This window comes from Oncorhynchus kisutch, linkage group LG17 (assembly GCF_002021735.2).
Source record: "Oncorhynchus kisutch isolate 150728-3 linkage group LG17, Okis_V2, whole genome shotgun sequence".
In the NCBI taxonomy this organism is placed as follows: domain Eukaryota; kingdom Metazoa; phylum Chordata; class Actinopteri; order Salmoniformes; family Salmonidae; genus Oncorhynchus; species Oncorhynchus kisutch.
The window spans coordinates 25,827,004-25,844,788 of NC_034190.2; the positions used below are offsets into that span (position 1 = coordinate 25,827,004).

The 17,785-nt window shown below is 44.0% G+C and overlaps 1 protein-coding gene across 8 annotated transcripts in view; it reads left to right on the plus strand.

Annotated features, from left to right (window-relative positions):
- LOC109907395 (receptor-type tyrosine-protein phosphatase U) overlaps positions 1 to 13,089 on the plus strand; it is a 270,543-nt gene extending 257,454 nt beyond the window's left edge. For 4 of the 8 annotated variants that reach the window (XM_031793448.1, XM_031793451.1, XM_031793454.1 and 1 more), the window contains 10 exons: positions 675 to 772; positions 1,069 to 1,185; positions 1,499 to 1,653; positions 2,224 to 2,359; positions 3,135 to 3,284; positions 4,544 to 4,864; positions 6,749 to 6,874; positions 8,695 to 8,852; positions 10,764 to 10,899; positions 11,213 to 13,089. In XM_031793448.1, the coding sequence (XP_031649308.1) occupies positions 675 to 772; positions 1,069 to 1,185; positions 1,499 to 1,653; positions 2,224 to 2,359; positions 3,135 to 3,284; positions 4,544 to 4,864; positions 6,749 to 6,874; positions 8,695 to 8,852; positions 10,764 to 10,899; positions 11,213 to 11,293 (1,478 nt within the window). In that variant the 3' untranslated portion in view covers positions 11,294 to 13,089. Of the gene's footprint in view, positions 1 to 674; positions 773 to 1,068; positions 1,186 to 1,498; positions 1,654 to 2,223; positions 2,360 to 3,134; positions 3,285 to 4,543; positions 4,880 to 6,748; positions 6,875 to 8,694; positions 8,853 to 10,763; positions 10,900 to 11,212 lie in introns of all 8 variants that reach the window. The other 4 variants (XM_031793447.1, XM_031793450.1, XM_031793453.1 and 1 more) reach the window with 1 other exon arrangement.
- Positions 13,090 to 17,785: the final 4,696 nt, after the last annotated feature.

Here is a 17,785-nt window from a genome sequence, read left to right on the forward strand (position 1 = left end):
ATTATTCTACCAGGGGTATGACATAGAGGCGTGTGATATAATCAAACTCACAGTATAACGAAATCAATGAAACTGCTATTGTGTCCAGTGGGAATGAGATTTCTGGGATTTGTGTGATTGAGTTGAGCCTCAATGGAAAAATTCGATGTTGATGACGTTTGTTGTTTGCACAACAGCTGTGGATTTGTGGGTGTATTGAAATGACAGTCTTCCAGCAGATGCTAAGAGAGCAGAGAGGGGAACGAGAGGGTTGGAGAGCCATGGTTCATTAAATTATACTGTTACTCTTGTCTCTGGCATGGATTCTGCAGGCCCGACCCTGATGGTTATTGCTACTATTTATCCTGACTTCTGATCCTATTTCTCTTCACTCTATCCCTGCTTTTTATACTCCACCTCTCCCTCACCTTCCTCCTACTCCACCTCCTCTTCCTTCTCTTCTTGTCCTCGTCTTCCTCCTCCTCATCCACCTCCTCCCCTCCTCTCCTTGTCCTGTCCTCATCCTCCTCTACCCCCCTCCACCTCTTTTTGTCTCCCCTCTTCCTCCTGTCATCCTCCTCCTCCCCCTTCTCCACTCATTGTCCTCTCCTCTTCCTCTTCATACTCTCCTGCCTTCTTCCCTCCTCCTCCACCTTCTCCTCTCCTCATCCTCGTCCTCCTCTCCTCCCCCTCAGGTCCCAAGCAGGAGATGATCTATGACTTCTGGAGGATGGTGTGGCAGGAGAATTGCTTCAGTATTGTCATGATCACTAAACTGGTGGAGGTGGGCAGGGTAGGTTACTCTTCCTTTTGGTTCTTTTGAAAGCCCACTCTTTACATAGGCCTACAGAAGAACTGCCAGTGAAATAAAATAGCTATGTATTATAAGTCTACAACCCAGTGAGCAAAACTGGTTGAAATGACAACCAGATTACATCCATGAAGTCGTCCACCTTTTCTCACAGAAAACAGGAAGGTTAGAAGAATGTCATGGGCTACTGTATTGTATTGATTTTGCTCTTGAATGTTGGTTTAAAGTGTAACCGACTGTAGACCCTGATTTAAGGTCCAAATGTTCTGTGTGTTCAGATGAAGTGCTGTAAGTATTGGCCCGAGGACAGTGAACTCTATGGAGACATCAAGATCACACTGCTGAAGACGGAAACACTGGCCGAGTACACCGTCCGCACCTTTGCTATGGAGCGGGTGAGCGAATAGTCAAAGTCCTTCTGTCTAACAAATTATACATAATTTGAAAATGCATTGGTTCCTGGGATCACATCCAATTTGAGAGTGTTTTGTTTACTCCATTTCTTCAGCCAGGCAGTTTATTGAGAACACAGCCTTTATAGAGGCATTGATATCTAACAAATAATTAATCATTTTAATGTTAATTGGTCCTTGGAGTTATTCCTCATGTTTAAATAAAGATGTCTTAATACATGTCCTACTGTGCCAACTTTATGTGTCTGTTTGTTGATCATGATATTGATTAGACCCTCTGTGTTCTCCCCTCCAGAGGGGCTACCCAGCGAAACATGAGGTATGTCAGTTCCACTTCACCTCCTGGCCAGAGCATGGTGTTCCCTACCACGCCACAGGCCTGCTGGCCTTCCTACGCCGGGTCAAGGCCTCCACACCCCCCGATGCTGGGCCTGTGGTCGTCCACTGCAGGTAACAGACCATCTTACATCACATCCTGTCTGAATGAAGCAGTGTTGCATAAAAAAGTCTTAGACTCTCTTTATATTATAGTTATTGACTTGGGTGTAGCCTATATAGATCTCTCGCTCCTGACCTTATGTCCTGACCCCTTCCCCTTATTGACCCCTGACCTCTCTCCTCTATGTGTCAGTATGGGAGCAGGCAGAACAGGCTGCTACATCGTACTGGACGTCATGCTGGATATGGCCTCTAACCTCTTACCCCTGACCTCTCTCCTCTATGTGTCAGTATGGGAGCAGGCAGAACAGGCTGCTACATCTTACTGGACGTCATGCTGGATATGGCCTCTAACCTCTTACCCCTGACCTCTCTCCTCTATGTGTCAGTATTGGAGCAGGCAGAACAGGCTGCTACATCGTACTGGATGTCATGCTGGATATGGCCTCTAACCTCTTACCCCTGACCTCTCTCCTCTATGTGTCAGTATGGGAGCAGGCAGAACAGGCTGCTACATCTTACTGGACGTCATGCTGGATATGGCCTCTAACCTCTTACCCCTGACCTCTCTCTATGTGTCAGTATGGGAGCAGGCAGAACAGGCTGCTACATCGTACTGGACGTCATGCTGGATATGGCAGAGTGTGAGGGAGTGGTGGACATCTACAACTGTGTCAAGACCCTCTGCTCCAGACGCATCAACATGATACAGACAGAGGTAAGAATATATTCTATATTTCAGGTATGCCCAATCCTTCCCTAGAGAGCCACTCTCTAGCAGGTTTTCCCTCCAATCCTAATCTAACACATATTATTATCTGATTAGTTTCAGGTATGTTAGCACAGGGGTGGAAGCAAACGCCTGCATAAACATAGCCCCAGAGGAGGAGGGCTGACCTCCTCCGCTGTATATGGTATACTATATAATGGTATTATATCAACCAGGAATCTATCAGGAAATGAGATAGATTATGATGTAACCTGGGGAGAGATGTAATCAAAAAAAATATGTATCCTCATTAATGCTTTTAAATGTAGGTCACTGAGATTCTTTGTACTCCAAGATGTCAAATGAAATGTACAAACAAATTGCATTGAATAGACTGATATTTAGGTAGGCTATATAGCATGGGTTGGGCGTTTGGGCTTTTGGCTCTTTTTATGTATGTTCTAACGCCCTCTCCTTTCCTATTTTCTTACTAATATTAGCGGTTAGCAAAACAACATTTGTTTGTGGGCATGGTGATGTGGTGAATGTTGACATTTGAACAATTAATTGACATTAACAACAGTAATCAAATCCCAATGTTACACTTCCCTCCAAACCGCTAGCAATTATGGTCCTATTATCAAAACAAGATATTAGGCGTTTCTTGTTAGTTTCTCAATCTCACTGTCTTGTCTGTCGCTCTCTTTCTACCTCCATCCTTCCCTCGCTTCCTCTCTCTCTCTCTCTCTCTCTCTCTCTCTCTCTCTCTCTCTCTCTCTCTCAGGAGCAGTATGTGTTCATCCACGATGCCATTCTGGAGGCCTGTTTGTGTGGAGAGACAGCCATACCTGTTCTTGAGTTTGCTCTGACCTATAAGGAGATGCTGAGGGTTGACTCACAGAGCAACACCTCCCAGCTACGAGAGGAGTTCCAGGTTAGACTACGTTTTGTAAACATAGTTTCTGGTTGCTAAAACAATCTGACTAGATTTCAACCGGAAAATCTTTCCCATTACGTCTCGATGTCCTCGATATGTTTTGTAAAGAAAATGGTTGAGGTTGATGTTTATTGTAACCGTGGAAATCTTTATTGTACAAACTTAGATCTACTAACTCTCACCAAACCACTAGTCATGGCACAATACAGTACCATGTCCTTAGCTGAATACATGGTCTATTGCAGCAGTCTGAGATTGTAAATTAAAGTCACATTTCTGTATGGGATGATCTCAGTTCATCTGACTAGTTGGCCCTTTTCTTCCATTTTATTGACACAAATCATTAGTGACCTTCACCATGCATAATTACAGCTACTTATCTCTTTCAGACCGAGCTATTAAATACATTCATGATGGTTATTATAGTCGAATGAAATATCTTCACTGAAATCAGACATAGAGGGTGATTCCCAAATAGCACCCTATTCCCTGTCTAATGCACTACTTTTGACTAGAGTCCTCTTGGCCCTGGCCAAAAGAAGTGCACTAAATAGGGAATAGGGAGCCATTTTGGACAATGGTTCTGATAATAATTTAAACGCATATCTCCAAGATGTAATCCTGATGCAATTTAAGTTAGTCATAATTATAATGCACCATTCATACTGTCAAATTCAACAGGGAGTTATAATTCAACACAATACACAGCAAGTTAAATAATCAGTTTAATTTCCCTTCCAATTTTATTTCTCTAACCTCAATGTGCTTATACATAATGTATGTGGTTTGCGATTAAATGAGTTTTTATCCATTAAGCCCCTTCATGGTTTTTTGACTGATGCTAAATGCGTTTTAAAGTTTCAGCCGGATGATGATTAGACAGTGAAATATTTGCGGTTGTCAAATATTGACAGTTAGACAGTTTGAGCTGAGTACATTTTCAATGCCCTTGTCCTCTTTCTCTTTTCTCTCGTCTCGCTCTATCTCTCTCCCTCTCTTTGTCTCTCTCTCTCTCACACCCTCGCTCTCTGTCTCTGTTTATCTCCCTGTGTCTGCCTCTGTTCCTCTATCTCTGTCTCTCACTGTCTCTCTCTAACAAACACCCATGCACTCTTCTCAATTTGTCTCTTCCCTCTCTCCCAAATTTCTGTCACATTCCCACATCTCTTATTCTCCATCCTCCTCTTCGACCCTGTCTGTACCACTCCATCTCACCCTCTCTCTCCTTCTTTATCTCTCTCTACCCCCTCCTCCAGACGTTGAACTCTGTGACCCCTCACCTGGACGTGGAGGAGTGCAGCGTATCCCTGTTGCCGAGGAACCGCGAGAAGAACCGTAGCATGGACGTCCTGCCCCCCGACCGCGCCCTGGCCTTCCTGGTCACCACTGAGGGCATTGCCGAGGGCAACAACTACATCAACGCCGCTCTCACTGACAGCTTCCACCGGCCCGCCGCCTTCGTGGTCACACCTCACCCGTTACCGGGAACCACGGCAGACTTCTGGAGGCTGGTCTATGACTATGGATGTACCTCGGTGGTGATGCTCAACCAGATCAACCAGTCCAACTCTGCCTGGGTGAGAAGAGGGGAGGTGAGGGGGAGAGGATGGAGGAAGGAAGAGGGGAATGAATTGATGATACTGACTGACTGACTGACTGACTGACTGACTGACTGACTGACTGGCTAAGCGAGCCCTGTGGCTATCAGGTACTGATCAAATATCTCATCCTCATACTCGATTGGTCAAAGCTGTACTCTGACTAATCCCATGTAATAGCAAGATGACTTATTGCCTTTGTGTAGATGAATTAATAGTTGATACATAGTTTGCCTGCTTGTCAGGGCAGTACCATGTCCATAAGAATTTCACTGTTAGTCTACACCTGTTGTTTACGAAGCATGTGACAAATAAAAAACATTTGATTAGATTTCTTATTATTCTGTACTCGCCCGTGTGTTTGCTCATGTTTGGCTTTCAAATCAAATCAAATCAAATTTATTTATATAGCCCTTCGTACATCAGCTGAAATCTCAAAGTGCTGTACAGAAACCCAGCCTAAAACCCCAAACAGCAAGCAATGCAGGTGTAGAAGCACCTTTGTCTGTGGTCTTCTTATCTTTCACCTGTAACTGTGGCCTGACCAATGTTTACACCATGGCTCTCATCTAGAACTGGCTGTCTCTCTCTGGTCTACTCTCACTCCTTCCCTCATTCCCTCTCTCTCTTTCTCCTTCACTCTCTTCCTCTCCTTCCTTGATGCTTTTTCACCTTTCACTCTCTTTCTTTCTTTCTTTCTCCTTACTCTTCTCTTCTTCTCTCTCTTGTCTCTTGTTCCCCCTCCCTGTATCATCTCTGCCATACTATCCTTCTTGCTGTCTTCTTTCCTCCCCTCTCTCTTTCCATCCCCCACTCCCTCCATTTCTCTCTCTACCAGTAGATTAACAGTGTCCCCTCGTCATCTGTGCTACCTGTCTCTGTGTATAAATATTTATCTCTCCCTCTGCCCCCCTGTCACCTCGTTAATAACTCTCTGTCAACGTGAGTGGACATTATAGCTACCGTGTTCCTCCCCTGGCCCCCCCCCCCCTACCTCCCCTTTCCCTCCCCTTCCTGTCACAGCTAACACTGTTAGCATGTTAACACTACACTCCCCTGTGTCTCCCTCCCTCTATCCCTCCTTCTCTTCTTGCTCCTCTCTCCAGCCCCCTCGCTGTCACAGCTAACACTGTTATCAATTTAACACTACACTCCCCAGTGTCTCCATCCCTCCGTTCCTCCCTTCGGCTAATGAGTCTTTGAAGCAGCTGCGACCTGCATTGACTGAAGACCTTGGCCCGGTCTGTGTGCAATGTGCACCAATCCCTGATTGACTCCATGTGTATTTCTCCTAGGCACTGCCGAGGTTACCCCCTGACCACACTGCATTCATTTATAATGGGCTGATGTTAATAATTTAGAGTGATGAATTATTCAAATGCTGTGAAACGCTGTAAAACTGTGTGGTGTGTGTGTTATGCTATGTGATTGATTGTACTCAGAGTTCTCAGTAATGGCAGTGTTTTCTGCTCATTCAGTTAACACTGCTACTATGTGTTGGATAATTGGATAATTGTGGATCTGGCTAAATGTCTGTCCTGTCGATCCTCAGGCGTCTTGTTATTGACTTCTGCCATCTTGCTCTGTGACATAATGATTTGATTTCACTCCTTCGCCTCCATAGTCCACTAATCACTTGTTATCTTCCCCCCCCTCTCTCTCTATCTCTCTGCCTCTCTCTTCCTCTTCCCCCCCCTCTCTCTATCTCTCTGCCTCTCTCTTCCTCTCCCCCCCTCTCTCTCTCTATCTCTCTGCCTCCCCCCCCCCCCCCCCCCTCTCTCTCTATCTCTCTGCCTCTCTCTTCCTCCTCCCCCCCCTCTCTCTCTATCTCTCTGCCTCTCTCTTCCTCTGTCCTCCTCTCAGCCATGTCTAAAGTACTGGCCAGAGCCTGGGCTGCAGCAGTTTGGACCAATGACAGTGGAGCTCCTGTCCATGACGGCTGATGATGACATCATCATTCGTCTGTTCCGGGTTCAGAACATCATGCGGGTAGGTCTTCGGTCGTAGTCAATGATAGACTGGCTGTCTAAGTCCATTTTTGTGCTCTGATAAGTTAAGGGACTACAGTTGAAAATGAAACGGCTGACTAAATCTGTCTCATGGAAAGAATGAGACAGATTAATGTTGCATTGTGTTGCATTGTCCGTGTCATTGTCCGTGTCATTGTCCGTGTCATTGTCCGTGTCAAATAATAAAGTTAGAATAAAGTCATGTTTTGAAATTATATCAGTCTGCTGGTTCCATCACTCAAGTCTGACAGTTTAGTCATATCTCTTTCATTTTGTCAAGTTCTTAAAACATATTTTCCCACTGTCTCTTCATGCGTATTTAGTAGAAAGCCTAATGGCCCCTTTTATATTCGTAGTCGGTCTACTGAATATGTGAGATGAGGCATGTATTAGTCACCATACACTTCACAATTATTGTCAATGACCTAAAGTGTATTTTTGACAGCGTAATGATCAAATGATCAAATTGGCAGCCTTTTCAATGCCTGTTAAATCATTGTAAATGGTGCGTTGTGGTCTGTATGTATGTCTGTACTGTATGTATGCATGTGTCTGTGTGTTGCTGTATCTTATAGCTATGTGCTTCCCTCCTAGCAGTTGACTGCATGTTGTCTTCGTCATTGTGACTAGCTTAGTCTCCCAGGCACTTCCCAACACCTCTCTCTGAGCTCATCCACCTTTCACCACCCAGGTGTTCCTCTATTAGCCTCCAGCAAAACAACTCTTCTTGTCAGCTAGTCTCCCTACCTCCCCCCCCCTCACCCCCCTGTCAGCTAGTCTCCCTGCCTTGCTCTCCCAACCTCTCCCTTCTAACCACCTGTCAGGTATAGCGTCCCTAGTCTCTCTCCTTGCCTCCCCCTAGCACCTCCCCTCCTCTGCCTGCCGCACCCTCCTGTCAGCCCTCTGTCAACCCGACAGAGCCCTGTCCCCCTCAGTGTCACCCCCAGTCTCCCTCAGTGTCACCCCCAGTCTCCCCTTGGAGGAGTGAGGAGGGAGGAGGGGAAGGCAACTCTCAGAAACGATCCCTACTGCCTCTTCACAGGATCCCACTGATCCTACCAATCAGATCTGTCCAGCAACAGGAACAGGGAGGGAGGATGGTATACACTTTCCCAGCAATGTTTCCATCTCACAGAAGAACATTTAATCTATGGGCAGCAGGTAGCCTTGCTGTTAGCATGTTGGGCAAGTAACCGAAAGGTTGCTAGTTCGAATGTGCCCTTGAGCAAGGCACGTAACCAGAATTTCTGCAGGGTTGCTGTTGATAATGGCTGACGCTGGCCGTGAACTCACTCTCCCATGGTGTCTCAGAGGGAGTTGGGATATGCAAAAAACACATTTCAAATTCACAAAAGTCAATGACTGTATATGTGAATGGACAATGCAATCAATCACGTGACACCATGCATTCCTATGTGAAGACTCAATAGCTCATTGAAGCCAAATTAAGTCAGTTAAAATTGTGTCTCACGGAGACATAACATTTGCAGTTTGAGCAACTCCAGGAAGTGATGTTGCAGGCTAGCTCAGTGCTGCCTGCAACATTGAATAACTCAAGTTGAAGGCCGATCGGGGTACTGTTTTCCATTAGCAACTCGATTATCCTTATATCTTCTTCTGTGTGTGATTCTAAGCCTTGTCCCCAAGGGGAATGGTGGCAGGTCTTTGCCATTTCTACCAGTTTCCTTCTGGGTTATATATATATATATTATAGGATGCCATACATGTCTACAACACAATATTAGCATTGTCCGTTTCTCTCCTTTCTCTCTGTCTCTGTCTCTCGCTCTCTCCCCCCAGCTCCAGGAAGGTCAGCTGGTGGTTCGTCATTTCCAGTTCCTGCGCTGGTCTCCATACCGTGACGTCCCAGACTCTAAGAAGGCTTTCCTCAGCCTCCTGGCCCAGGTCCACAACTGGCAGAGGGAGTGTGGTGAGGGACGTACCATCGTCCACTGTCTGTGAGTTACCACTGTCCACCATTTTGCTCATCAATTTTTATCATCCCTTAGGGAAGTTTAGTTTGCAGATAGGATACACAGAAATGATTCAAATGACCAGTGCATTGCGATTGATTTTAGCTATCGTGATCTCTGTAAATACTTTGAGGAAGTTGGCTTAAGAAGTTTACAGCTGCGCTCTGGTCGGATTGATCCTCGGGCCATAGGGAACGTATACAAACAAAACCCTATTTCACATTGAAGTCGCCATTGGCTCTTGTTGACTCCTGTTGTGAGCATACTGTACAGAAAGCATGTTGCATCCATCTTGTTGGTACAATGTTGTACATTTTGAAAATAGAGTTTGCAAGACATAGAACTCTGTGGCTTTTTGCAGAACAGTAAGTACATTTTCAAAATGTAGTGGCCTTCTCAAAACACAAGTACAGTCAGAAAAACTAAAGTATACCTTCAAAATTGCTAATAGATTCATCAAAAGAACACGATTGCTTGCAAAAAGATTAACGCAACCAAATCTTTTAAATCTCCCAATCAAATATTATTCCTAGGAAAATGCACATAATAATATTACAGAGTGTTACCCGCGTAAGAATCCCTCTCTTTCAGACAGATTACTTTGAGTGAGGATGCGCAACGTTTTGGGGTGTAATGCCAAAGGATTATAACGAGTAATGTAACTATTTATTTTTCTCAGGGAGTAATAAGTAAATGAATTTGTTATTGTTGAAAGAAGTAATATATGCGTATATATTACTTTTTTGGGAGTAACGACCCCAACACGGCTAATGAGTAACCCAAAGTTAATCAGAAGTAAACCAACTTCATTCTCTGTGTCTCTGCATGTCTGTAATATTGTAACAAATCATAATTGTAACCAATCAGAACAGCATGTACTAAGGTAAGAAAATGATCAGAAGTCCTCTAGGTTTATTTGATCATTGCTGTTCTGCTACAGTATAGATACTTTTCAACACAGATCCAAACATTGCTTGTACGAGATTGAGAAAAATGATAATCCGAGGTCACGCCTTGCTTCAGTAGATTGAGTTATTATGTTGGTTCCGGTCCCACTTGCTAGTTTAACAACCATCAAAAGCACATGTTTTTGAACTAATACTCTCTACTTAAAGCACTTAGCCTGCCTGTGTGTAGTGTTAAATGAGGCAGGATAAAACGTCAACCCCCAAGTGTTCACTACTACACTCCTATTTACCAGAACAGTTTTCATAATTACTGTAAAAAAAGGCTAGGCTCTAGTTCCCCAGCCTCTCCTAAACTTCAGCTACACTACATATCTATCCAGCCTGGATTGGGCTCTGGGGTCCACATGCTGAGCATGTGTCCCAAATGGCACCCTGTGCCACATATAGTGCACTATTTTGGACCAGAGCTCTATGGGGCCTGGTCAAAAGTAGTCCACTCCCACAGGGAATAGGGCTCCATTTGAGACGCAGCCCTGTATTAGATGTACTTCCACGTTTATGGATTTAATGAGAACATTCCTCAGATGCCAGTCTGCAAGTCTTCAAAGTTCTCCGCATTGCTGTGTTTCTGACAGCCACCTTGATCCGAGTCTGACTGAGCTGTGACATTTCACTTTATGGCTTTCCCTGTAACACCTTCAGCCTCCGTCTCTGCCCTGTATCCTAGGGATGTGACTCACACTGATGTAGTGTCAGTTACTGTCTCTCTGTATGTGTCTGTGTTTGTTTCGCTATATTTATCTCTCTATGGGCATGTGTCCGTGTCTGTGTCTGTACCTGTTTCTGCACCATATACCCCGGTTTTGCAATCTGACTTATTCTGACACATTTTGCAACACAGGCTACTCTCTCAGTGGTCAGAAAGTGTATACATAATGATTCATAGGCACTGACCCACATACTGTGTTTCTCCCTGTGTGTGTAACAGTAACGGTGGTGGTAGGAGTGGTACGTTCTGTGCTTGTACCATGCTGCTAGAGATGATCCGTCATCACAGCCTGGTGGATGTCTTCTACGCTGCCAAGACGCTACGCAACTCCAAACCCAACATGGTGGAGACCATGGCAAGTAATAACCTTGATTTAACTAGGGAAGGCCCTTTTTAGAACCTATTTTGGTAAGGCGATCTAATACGGTGGACAGGAGTTTACATGTCTTAAGGCTCAGTTCAGTCAAACTTGCAGTGGTTCACAATATTTACACACTCAAATACAGATCACTAATCGATTGAATTCAAGCTTTAATCTATAGCAAAGTATCCCGGTATCAAATCAAATCAAATGTATTTATGTAGCCCTTCTTACATCAGCTGATATCTCAAAGTGCTGTACAGAAACGCAGCATGTAGAGGAATGTTGACACCTGTGTTGTTTTCAGGAGCAGTACCGGTTCTGCTATGACCTGGCCTTGGAGTACCTGGACGCCTTGGACTGCCTGAGTGAGATAGAAGTGAGATAGCACTGATCCCAGATCAGCTCAGGCCCAGAAGAAATGGAGTGGAGTCCTGGACCTAGCCTGGATCTCAGCCTGGGTCCACATTACCTGGGCTTCCCAGCCTGGTCCTAGCCTGAGACCACAGCCTGGGCCTGGACCTGGGCCTGAGTCCACACTGCTCTGCTTCTCTCTCTACACTTCTACATCTAGCACAGATTTATCAGACCTTCTCAACCCTAGAAGGAGTGTAGGGATAGAGGCCTGGGACTCAGTCCGCTGCCTGAGTCCGACCTGGTCCACACCACTCCGTCCTGGGTTTTCCCTTGGGTCTACAGCCTGGGTCTAGCCAAGTTCCTGCTCTGTTTCCCTCTCGTCTCTTCCCCCCAGGTCTGGGTGTATCAGTGTATCTGCTGCCATAACGGACCTGGACAAAAAACTATGAGAGTGAAAGAGAGGGAGACAGAGAGAGATGATGGGACATGCTTCTACCTTCTACCTGTCGTATAATGTACTATTTTCCTTTCCCTTGCATTCTTATCCCATCTGTAAGTTGCTCTTCTGTTCGGTGCCACATACTATCTGCCAAATACAAGGAAGAGGACAAGGAAATGGGCAGGATCGTCCTCTTCTCATTGGACGTATTTCTGGTCACCTGACCACTGGTGGTATACTCAAAGGTCTCCGCAACTTCCTGCCTTATTTTATTATGTCAATGACAACAATAACAACAACATCGAAAAACATAAAAGCTGAAGTATAACAACAAGACAATGATGCCACAACTGCAGCAGATAAAATATGTCAACTATTAGGTGATTTTGTGTGTTTGTTTTGTAATACATATAATGATCTTGTAAACGATGCAATGATCTACTGTTGGTGAACATCTGATGTTGTTACTGTACACTGGTGTTTTCTCTGGTGAGGCTGGAATGGCTATTTCTCCATCGGCAGAGAAGAAGTTTACAAAGAAAATGACACTGAAATGATGTTTGGTGCATCGATCCTATGGTCCTACTGTACAGAAAGGACCTATCTGGTTTATTATTTATTGTATGTGTAAATAGATTGTTTTCCAGATGTTTCTAGATGTTTGTTGTCTTAACTCTGTGCCAATTCATTCTATTTTGTCTATGAACAACATGGTCTCATTAGAATAATGTCAAAATAGTGACGTTTAACCATTGTAATGGTATGCCACCCAATTACTTTTATGTCACTTCTGGTGACATATTACTCCATATTTGTAATGAGATATGTCTGCTATAAATTACATTCTAGGTTTATGTCATCCAATTTGACATAGTACTTATGTAATTTCTGGTGACATATTTGTAATGAGACATGTCTGCTATAAATGAGGACCACTTGAGCACCTGCATGCCAGTCAGTTGTTAGTGTTTCCATTGCAGTTTGTGACCCAGTCTGCTTCAGGGGACCGTCCCCACTGCTACCAGAGACTGGGGTTGCAAAATTACTGTAGCTTTCCAAAATCCCCAGATTTGTCCTGAAATGAAATAAGCAAGAAGGGAATCTTCCAACTGCGAAACTTATGACCTGGAATCTTACTACTGGGATTTCAGGAAACCTGGGACGTTCAGGGAAGTTACCTAATTTTGCAACCCTATGCGAGAACCCCAGAGAGAGTAATGTAACAAAAAAATGACATGATTTGTCTCTAGCTGTGGGAACAAACGTGGTCAGTTTGCCGAAATTAGTTGCTTTTTGCATTTGTATTTATTCATTTATTCATTCAATGTTTTATTTTATAATTCTGTATAAATGAAAATAAATAAAATATTATGATGTTGGTAATATCATATGATTCATGCACTTTCTAGGTTTTAAAAACATGTTTAGACACTTGGAATGACAGACTAAGCAATGCATTTTAGTTTTTATGTGATTTTAGCCTCAACCTTTCATGCACTTCAATTATCTTTGGCTATCACTTTCTTGCAGGAAGCATCTTATAGCACACACACACACACTTTTACAATGTGCTTGTTAAGCAAGAACCCTAGTCTTTCCTGTTGACCTGTAGTTTAATTTACCCTTATCATTTAATGAAGTGTAGTGTTAATGGTCTGGTGTTATCATGTAACCAGACTGACTAGCTGGTTCTGCTACAGAGCTCTAATTGAAGGAGCCTGATGAATCTATTGATCCAGTCTACACACCATCCCATCCCAAAATAGAGAGAGAGAGAGACAGAGCAGATAGAGCGACAGGTAGCCCACCGTACCTCACCAACTCATACATCATAGAGAGGTCCAACAAGAACATTGGTTGCATTTAATTTAATTTCATTTTCATAAGGTCCTGATAAGTCTTGACGATGGAACATCTCACCCCTCTATCTTCAGTCTGTCCATCGACCTCTGCCTTGTCTGTCCATTGACCTCTGCCTTACACGGAACCTAAACCGGCTGCGTGCATGCACCATCGTGCGCCATCGTGCATACATTCATTTTGTCCCCCCACAGCAAATGCGATCACGACACACAGGTTAAAATATAAAAACAAACTCTTTACAAACTCTCAAAATTGAACCAATTACATTAATTTGGGGACAGGTCGAAAAGCATTATTAAACATGTATGGCAATTTAGCTAGCTAGCTTGCTGTTGCTAGCTAATTTGTCCTGGGATATAAACACTGAGTTGTTATTTTACCTGAAATGCACAAGGTCCTCTTCTCCGATGATTAATCCACACATAAAACGGTCAACCAAATTGTTTCTAGTCATCTGTCCACCTTCCAGGCTTTTTCATCTTTGAAATTATATGGTGATTGTCATCTAAACTTTCATAGTATTACCACTACAACCGGCAACAAAGTGCGTCTTTCAATAATCCACATGGGTATAACCAATGAGGAGATGGCACATGGGTACCTGCTTCTTTAAACCAATGAGGAGATGGGAGAGGCAGGACTTTCAGCAAGATCTGCGTCAGAAATAGAACTGATTTCTATTTCAGCCCTTGGCAATGCAGACGCTCGTTGACGTGCGTGAGCAGTGTGGATGCAATAATTGAATAACATTGATTTCTAAATGTATTTTGGCGATGCTTGCGCACGCGACTTGTCTGGTCGGCATGTTAGGTCTCTATTTCCGGCTGGCGTTAAGGCAGCGCTAGTGTCAGACGCATGTTAGTTTGCAATTTCGTCATGCAGAAACTTGGCGGACTGGAATTTTCCAGCCCTAAAGCAATTTACCTGTCTTATATCAACTCGCTTGAGGTGTGTTCTTAAAAACATGATCCAAAGTGTTCTTTTCAGGCAGCTCTATTAGGGATATTTATTTAATTTAACCAAAAGCTGGTTTTAGCAGTAACACAGTTGGTTATGGCATGAATCTTGACAGCAGAAATGCAGCCATGATGCAAACTGCCCATATGCGAATGGGTCAAGAGCAGCCTAAAGTTTTTTCACCTTTATTTAACTAGTCAAGTCAGTTAAGAACAAATTTTTATTTTCAATGACAGCGGGTTAACTGCCTGTTCACGGGCAGAACAACAGAGTTGTACCTTGTCAGCTCAGGGATTTGAACATGTGCAAATTTTCAGTTACGAGTCCAACGCTCTAACCACTAGGCCACCCTGCCGTTGTACTTTGTATTTAGAAACATAAACATTTATGTTTTTTTTTCATTTCGTTAAATTTAATTAAAAACCAAGCATAGCCTCCCCTCATCTCATCTCAATTAAGGCTTTTTTTTGTCTCCCCATTGCAATCACGAAGTAGTAAATACTGTCAAATGGTTTTGGCTCCTGAGACCGCTTGTAAATACATCTAAATAACCAATGCTTTATTAAAATTACCAAGAGGAGTAAAACAGTGAGCTGACGTTCACTTTTTATCTATGCATTGAAGGCAGGCCTGCATTATTTTAGCCATGCAGGTCCTGTTTTGGACATCCGTAAAACCCCCTCTATATGATGTAGGTTACGTGTCCGTGTCCATCATGAAACGAGAGAACCTCGGTGAACCTCGTATTTAGGGCGTTTGTAACCTGTTTTCCGTTTTCATATGTTCAAAACCCAAGCCCTCCCTTAGGCCTACTGTAACGAAGGCTGGTTCAACAGCAATGCCTGTGTTGTTTATCCTGCCCATTTTATGATGTCCTTACATTTACTTACATTTACTTTTACATGTACTTTTTGTTGTTGTTCTAAAAAAAAAGATGGCTTGTTTTTCGGGCAACTTATTAAAACAATTAATCTTCCTGGTTTTATGCTGACAACGTCCGTGGTACGCTTGCAATACAACTTCTGGAGATGTGGGAATGCGATCTGATCTGTAAAATGGTTCCGATTATGTTCACAAAACATAGGCGTATTTGGGAGCAGTATAACGGCAAGTGGACATTCTCCCTTTCTATTTACACTGCTCAAAAAATAAAGGGAACACTTAAACAACACAATGTAATTCCAATTAAATCACACTTCTGTGAAATCGAACTGTCCACTTAGGAAGCAACAATAAATGTCACATGCTGTTGTGCAAATGGAATAGGCAACAGGTAGAAATTATAGGCAATTAGCAAGACACCCCCAATAAAGGAGTGGTTCTGCAGGTGGTGACCACAGACAACTTCTCAGTTCCTATGCTTCCTGGCTAATGTTTTGGGTCACTTTTGAATGCTGGCGGTGCTTTCACTCTAGTGGTAGCATGAGACGGAGTCTACAACCCACACAAGTGGCTCAGGTAGTGCAGCTCATCCAGGATGGCACATCAATGTGAGCTGTGGCAAGAAGGTTTGCTGTGTCTGTCAGTGTAGTGTCCAGAGCATGGAGGCGCTACCAGGAGACAGGCCAGTACATCAGGAGACGTGGAGGAGGCCGTAGGAGGGCAACAACCCAGCAGCAGGACCGCTACCTCCGCCTTTGTGCAAGGAGGAGCAGGAGGAGCACTGCCAGAGCCCTGCAAAATGACCTCCAGCAGGCCACAAATGTGCATGTGTCTGCTCAAACGGTCAGATACAGACTCCATGAGGGTGGTATGAGGGCCCGACGTCCACAGCGTGCAGGACGTTTGGCATTTGCCAGAGAACACCAAGATTGGCAAATTCGCCACTGGCGCCTTGTGCTCTTCACAGATGAAAGCAGGTTCACACTGAGCACATGTGACAGATGTGACAGAGTCTGGAGATGCCGTGGAGAACGTTCTGCTGCCTGCAACATCCTCCAGCATGACCGGTTTGGCAGTGGGTCAGTCATGGTGTGGGGTGGCATTTCTTTGGGGGGCCGCACAGCCCTCCATGTGCTCGGCAGAGGTAGCCTGACTGCCATTAGGTACCGAGATGAGATCCTCAGACCCCTTGTGAGACCATATGCTGGTGCGGTTGGCCCTGGGTTCCTCCTAATGCAAGACAATGCTAGACCTCATGTGGCTGGAGTGTGTCAGCAGTTCCTGCAAGAGGCAGGCATTGATGCTATGGACTGGCCCGCCCGTTCCCCAGACCTGAATCCAATTGAGCACATCTGGGACATCATGTCTCGCTCCATCCACCAACGCCACGTTGCACCACAGACTATCCAGGAGTTGGCGGACGCTTTAGTCCAGGTCTGGGAGGAGATCCTTCAGGAGACCATCCGCCACTTCATCAGGAGCATGCCCAGGCGTTGTAGGGAGGTCATACAGGCACGTGGAGGCCACACACACTACTGAGCCTCATTTTGACTTGTTTTAAGGACATTACATCAAAGTTGGATCAGCATGTAGTGTGGTTTTCCACTTTCATTTTGAGTGTGACTCCAAATCCAGACCTCCATGGGTTGATAAATTTGATTTCCATTGATAATTTTTGTGTGATTTTGTTGTCAGCACATTCAACTACGTAAAGAAAAAAGTATTTCATAAGAATATTTAATTCATTCAGATCTAGGATGTGTTATTTTAGTGTTCCCTTTATTTTTTTGAGCAGTGTATATTGGATCTTTGTCCAGCTACTGTGAAAAGTTTAGATGTGCGTAAACCACTCCATAGTCTGCAATGTTCTAAAAGCATATGCCCACAAGGAGAAATGACGGTGCCTGTAAGTGTGACATAGCCTTTTTAAAACAAGTTGTTGTTTCATTTGGTTTATAATTTCATTAGAATGATTCGTTCTCTTTTTAGGCCTTATCAACAATTAATGTTATCTTGATTATTGACAATGTTTGGCATGTCAATTCTAGGCCATCATGTAATTTACGGTAGGCCTAGCCCCTATATCAGTGTGAATGCTATTGAAGGCATGCAATTACTTCAAACAATGTGGACTGTAAATGGGTTCAAGTTAAAGTATTTAGCAAAGATAGGTCTACATTCTGTTATTTTGTTTCTGTAAGCCATTCAACAAACTATAATGGACTAACATTTCGCCTTGGAGTATGTTCTGATTGGCCAGTGAGGGGGCAAGCATCGACACACTCACAACTTGTGTATTCATCAAAACCCAGCCCTTTCGCGCCAACGCCGATAATTGTGATAGTGAAAATAGCAAAGATATTTATGACACACCCCTGAACC